Raw genomic sequence first — 6,186 nt, 5'->3', positions numbered from 1 at the left:
TCCACTTTCTTCTCTGGACCCGCACCTAAATTGAATAGCTTCTACCCCGACCAATACAATATTGCCACATGGTTTGGTGGTAATCCTTCCAGTAGTTTTTGCATAATCTTGCAAACAAACAAAACAACAGAAGATGAACCTCCGTGCTGGAGGGAATAAAAAAAATGATTGATGGAGTTCCATTTAGCTGCTTCACTTTCAGGTCGGTAAGTGGTGGATTGGAAGAATAACCAAGCGCTTGTTAACTAGCATAGCAGAGTGTACAACTCCAACAAGTCCCAACAGTCAATGACATAGCTTCAAATCATAAATATCAGTTCCAAAAGCAAGATCAATGAATTATTCCCTGTAAAATGTCAAAACATTCACAATGTTACAGAAAGTGATAAACATTCCTGAATCCAGCCCCTGAACTGGATCCATGCCAGAATTTAATGGGTTATTTTTTGGAACATGTCCCATACTTACACAAAGTTTCATGGAAGTACAAATAAACATTTTTTGGGGTGTAGTCCTGCTGTCAAACAACCACCTCACAAACAGACGTGGAGGTGGTTACACCTGTGCGTTTCCCACATGTCAAAACACCTGCCGTGACAAGGTCCATCCTGGGGAAGTCCACATCATCCAGTATAATTCTTTCAAAGCACAGACTATTCCCCTGAATACAGTAGGATCAATGACAATCTATAAGGTCCCTGCTGACAACAGGCCACCCAAGGGGTTTATGACTCGTGTGAAGGAGTTCACTGAATGAGATAGTGATGTAAAGATAATGCAAGAAAATGTTATGGCCTGCATTTTTTTTGATAGGACTGAAATATTATTTATGACCATTATGCTACACATCAAGAGAAATACATATAACCATGATGCAATGTGAGGAGCAGATGTTCTGAGCACAATTCTAAAACAACAGGCCTTATGAGGGAAGAACGAACGCAGCAGGATACAGAGACGTCTTGGAGGAACATCTATGACGACACGATGAAAGATGGCTTATTTTGTTGCAAGACAAAACATGCCAAACAAAAAGTCAAAGATCCTCAGATTTGGATTTAAGAAAAACTACAGGAAAGACCAAAAATCTGAGTCAAGACCTTGATTCGGTTAGTTTGTGGCAAACCAGAAAACTGCTGCTCCCTCAACTGGAGGAGGTTTGCAAAGAATGGGGGTAAAATTGCATAATTCAATGTTCAGAGATGATAAAGATCAACTCACATATACAATTGACTCGAGGCAAATGCATCAGATTTGAACTTCATTTGATTGAAAGGATATCATTCTGTTACTGTTGATGTTTTGTTGATTGGTACCAAACTAAAAAAATCCTACCCAATGTGATACAAGGTTTTAAATCAATAAAAGATGAAAAACTTCAAATGGACATTTGGGTGAATACATCGTACAGGCACAGTGTCACTTAAAACTTAAACCTATTTGTTTTATAAAGAAAACAAACACAGAAATTGTCTGATCAAGGTTTTACTCAAAATTGCATTGCACCCCGCCTCTCCAAATCCAAATATCATTAGTAATAAAAATAATGTAGCAGAATTTAATTCATAGTAACAGTTATAGATGGATGAGAAGCACCATCCCTGTTTGGCATTGCATTTCAATCTTCAGGCGAGTCTGATTCAGCTAACCAATTAAAAAAACGGGGAGAAACACCTCTTTTACAGACACTACTCTTCCCTCTGTGACAGAACTCTGACTCCTATGTGACTTTATTTATGCCATTCAAGACATATATAGTATAAGCTGTAAATGTAAATACAGCGTAATGTGTATATCAAACCTAAAAAAGTTTAGAGACACCAAGTATCACTGTTGAGAAAGGTTAAGAGATCTGATAACAGGGAAATATAGTGTATACAAGAACATCTTTATATATTAGCTTTGTTTATCTTCCCCTCCACCCTTGACAGAAGAAGTGATACAGACTAAAACACAGGTCAGAGCAGAAACGCCCACTTTCAGTTTGATCAGATACTGTGTATGGCAAACCTCTGGTCATTGGTCATGTTTCATTCAAATATATACAGCCCAAGCTTATTGTAGGGTATGCACAGGTATACGGCACAATGCATACACTGCATCCTTCAGTATTAAATAACTACAGGGTGTGTATGAAGACAAGAAACAGTGTTACCCAACAACAGAATGATACCATGTGACCAAACGGGCTCTCTTCTTTATAATAACTGTGTAGTAGATTCCCTTCATGTCTCTAATGCACATACACTATTAAGGGAGGAGTTATGTACTCAGTCACCAGAAGGGGCCGCCACTGGCTATCTTTTTACATGGGTCCACAGGGCAATGGGGTTTCATCAGTCACATAATCCTTAGTGTTCTGCATCGAGGATCAGCACGTGACCACTGAGATGAGCTGTCCCCATCCTGCAACCGTCTAGTCTTTTCCACTCCGGTCGGCCACTATCATTTCAAAAAGACAAGATAGAAAGCCATGGCCAGACAGGAAACCGCCACAGCAATGTGGAGCCGCGTCCCGATCACTGCAGCTGAGGAAAGAGATGGAGGATCAGGAGGATGATTCAGGATAAGCAGAGAGTGATCATTGAGATACAGCAAGTGTCCCTCACGTAGTGACACATAACCACAGGATTAAGTATCCATCTATCTATCTACATTTTCATTTCTTTTGGTCCAACACTCAGGCACATTTAAGTAGAAATAAAAATGACAGTGGTTCAAGAATAAATGGTTCAAGAGTGCATAGGATATTACCGTTTTCACAGGAGCACTGGCGACTGGATGTAAAGGACTACCAGACATATATAGACTCACATACCTTTAATTAAGTCTACATAAAATAATTTCTGGTTGGCCATGAGTTATACAATCAATTGAGTGTAAGTGGGCAAAATACATCAAATATTCTATCAGAGTGTTGGTGCTAGTAGGTGCTACAATTAATATATATTACAACTTTTAATATATTTATATAACACAAACTATATCAATAATATAACATCACATTCTAATAACACCAAAATCTGGTGTTTGTAGTGTTGACCTTATGGATAGTTTGTGTGGTAGGAGTGTGCTGAATTTGAATATTGTTGATTCATGAGATTTCTACCTTTGTAGAAGACGCCCCACACTCCCTTCTTCTCTGACAGCAGCCAGCTGTTGATGCGCGGCACCTTTTTGAGGTAGGCACAGGTGCAGATGAGCAGCAGCCCGAACACCAAGATGCCGTCGAAAGAGTACACTACAGGAGAGGGGACGAGAATATCACACAGCACATGATGCCAGGTCGATATTAATCACGAATTACACAACATGCTGACTGTCAGTGATGAAAAATACAACATGGAGTATAATCCACCCATTTTGCTGAGGTGCTCCTGCACATGTATGTATTTGCATGTTTTTAAATGTGTGGTTGTTAAAAAGCCTCTTTGCTGAGCAATAAACATCAATAACTACAGCGATATAACCGAAGTCCTATATATATATATTGATATAATGCGTATGCCCTCAGATCTTTTAAATGTTCTGCTGTGTAAGTGTTTATTAATCTTGCTCATAAAGAGTTTAAACCCACAGCCGTCCCTCAGGAGCACTTATCTTGATGATTATTGATACTGGCTGATGTGAAAATGTATATCTTGATCACTTTCAGGCATATCACCCGGGTTAAGAAGAACAGCGAGGTGACAGACTGGTGAGATGAGACCATGTAGAAACAAATACTGCTGATAAAGTAAAACACTGAATGACTGTTAAATGTAACTTTAGTTTTCCATGGGTATACAAACATATTCAGCAGTACATTTAGTTTTAATCAAACATTTGCGCCTGCCCTTTAGGTTCAGACAGATTCATTTCTATGCTGATTTAACGTCTACCAATTAAAGTCACTCAACAGCAACAAATACTTGTGACTTCATGTGGAATTTCCATTTAAACTACACGTATTAAAACCGTGTTGATGGCTCCGCTCAGGCCAGAACTACTCGCAGTACCAGCAAGTTTATAGTTAGTGTTTCTTGTCTCGGTGGCTTATTGTTATGATCGAGCTGTCTACCTGGATTTGTAACTGTTAGCCAGACAACCAGGTGAATGCTAGTCAGCAATTTGTTTAGTTGCCACCCGATGTTTCCATAACTGGGAGGTTTGGAGACGACAGCTGTCCCCAGGGGGACACCATGCTGTTCAGCGAATCTGTTACTGTCATACAGAAGCGACTTGACACATTTAGTGATAAAAGAAGAGTCCGTTTCGGTGCTACCACACTGACAGAGCTGCTCGGGGCCACGTCCACAGCTAAGCTAGCTTTAGCCTTCTGTCATAAAACTAGCCTAACTTACCCGTCCTTCTTAGCTTTGGTTTCACGACACAGTCCACCTACCATTTGTCATGTTCGCAGTTTGCTCTCTGACGATGTTAGACGACTGTTTCTCCTCTTCAGCTAGAACTTCATCATGGAATATAAAGTCCAGATGTGACGGCTACTTCAGAGTCCCTCGGTTGACACTTCCGGTTTCACTAGAGTCCATTCTTCTTTTACGTGTCGTGATGTTGTTGTCCTGCGGATAATACTGCCACCTACTGGAATGTATTATTTACAGCAGCCTTATTCAGCGATTTCAAGTCAAAAACTCATGACGCTTTTTAGGAACTTATTATTTCCTGCTTTACAGACATAAGAACCTTTATCTCAGACTATTTACATGGACTGATGATGAGGTAATGGGCCCTTGCGAAGACAGCTAAAAGACCCCGACCTGTGGTTATTTGTTGTTGTTTGTGTCTCTTTGTGGTGGTTCTCTGCCTCTCTTTTATTGTGTATTGTCTCGTTCTGAAAAGCTTTGTGACTGTTTTGTCCCTTCCTTCTCTGTCATATATTGGCCCATTCCGGGAATCGAACCACTGCTGCCTGAGGAGGCCCAATGCTGCACCCTCTTTTTTGGCACGACGACGACTCTCTGTGGCTGACTCGTGCAATAACAAGAAATTGTAATCATTTGATTTTTCCTCGAAACAACATTGTCAAGGAATTAAAGCTTTAAGTATCATAGATACAGTGAAAACATACATATCAGCCCGAACTAATAGCTTATATGTAAATGGAATTATGGGAGGAGGATTAAACTGAGCTTCACCCCACACGACCATGAGAGGTGGGACAATTAGAAAAACTAGTATAACAGCTTATGAATATTTTCAAACAACCTAGACTTTCATGTGCATTACATTCAGGCTGAAAAAAATTCTGTTTCTTTAAATTGATACTTACGTCCACAAATTCACAAAATAATAAACAACTGTACACAATTTGTCATCTGACACATGTGGCATATTCATACTGTACAGCGTGATTGTTTTAAATGATTATTTTCAGTACTGCATAATTTCCAATCAACATCAGAATCTCTGTTGATATTTGGAGCATCACCTGACGACTGTTGTGTTCAGGTGTTTGTCATCGATACACTGACCTGATTTCACTTCAGGAAAAGTCATATTTTCAGTTTAATCAATACTTATTCTAATTCAGATATAACATTGAAATATATAAATATTTGACTAATGAACAGACCTACCAACCTTTAAAAAAATAGTCAAACTCACCTCTTCAAAACTGCTTTTAAAGTGATTAATGTGCATTTTATATTTGTATTTTATTTGCTTGAGCAGTATAATGTTAAGTGCTCCATAAATTAAATATATAAAAATGATCATTAGTATAATCAGAAATTGAACGGGAAAAAATATCAAATTTTATACAGGATTTGTCAAATGTGCACAAGGCATTTCAAGTGTTGATAGGTTTAACGTCTCTACTATTGCACACAGGTGAGATTCAATTAATGCTACTGTTAATTGAGAAATAATACAGTTATTGTTTGTTTAATCATAAACTATGAGAAAAAAAACAAGGTTTGAAATGTGCTGTGCCCCCGATTGGTTGGATGGAGTTTCTTATTTGCTCAGATAAGGATTTGAAATCCACACTGGGCCTCATTATACTAAATACTTTTATGAAATGAAGTAAGAGAAGGTCCCAGAGGTACCCAGAGGATGTTTTCATAAAAAAAATCATAACCTTTGCTATACAAAATAAATGTTTGCACAAAGTAACATCAATTTTATTACCTTATAATTCATACTATTATATCAGCAAATGACAAATTTGCTGATTAATTTTGA

The 6,186-nt window shown here is 38.5% G+C and overlaps 1 protein-coding gene across 1 annotated transcript; it reads right to left on the bottom strand.

Moving 5' to 3' along the window:
- Positions 1–1,469: 1,469 nt before the first annotated feature.
- tmem167b (transmembrane protein 167B) lies at positions 1,470–4,545 on the bottom strand. Its single transcript, XM_062398283.1, has 3 exons — positions 4,385–4,545; positions 3,110–3,241; positions 1,470–2,528 (listed from the first exon to the last, which is right to left on the bottom strand). The coding sequence occupies exons 1-3, from the start codon at positions 4,392–4,394 to the stop codon at positions 2,446–2,448; spliced, it is 225 nt and encodes a 74-aa protein (XP_062254267.1). The 5' UTR covers positions 4,395–4,545; the 3' UTR covers positions 1,470–2,445.
- Between the last annotated feature and the right edge of the window lie 1,641 nt (positions 4,546–6,186).

This window comes from Platichthys flesus, chromosome 2, assembly GCF_949316205.1.
Source record: "Platichthys flesus chromosome 2, fPlaFle2.1, whole genome shotgun sequence".
Classification (NCBI taxonomy): Eukaryota; Metazoa; Chordata; class Actinopteri; order Pleuronectiformes; family Pleuronectidae; genus Platichthys; species Platichthys flesus.
Note: the sequence above shows the minus strand (reverse complement) of the source record. Positions and strands in the feature narration are given on the sequence as shown.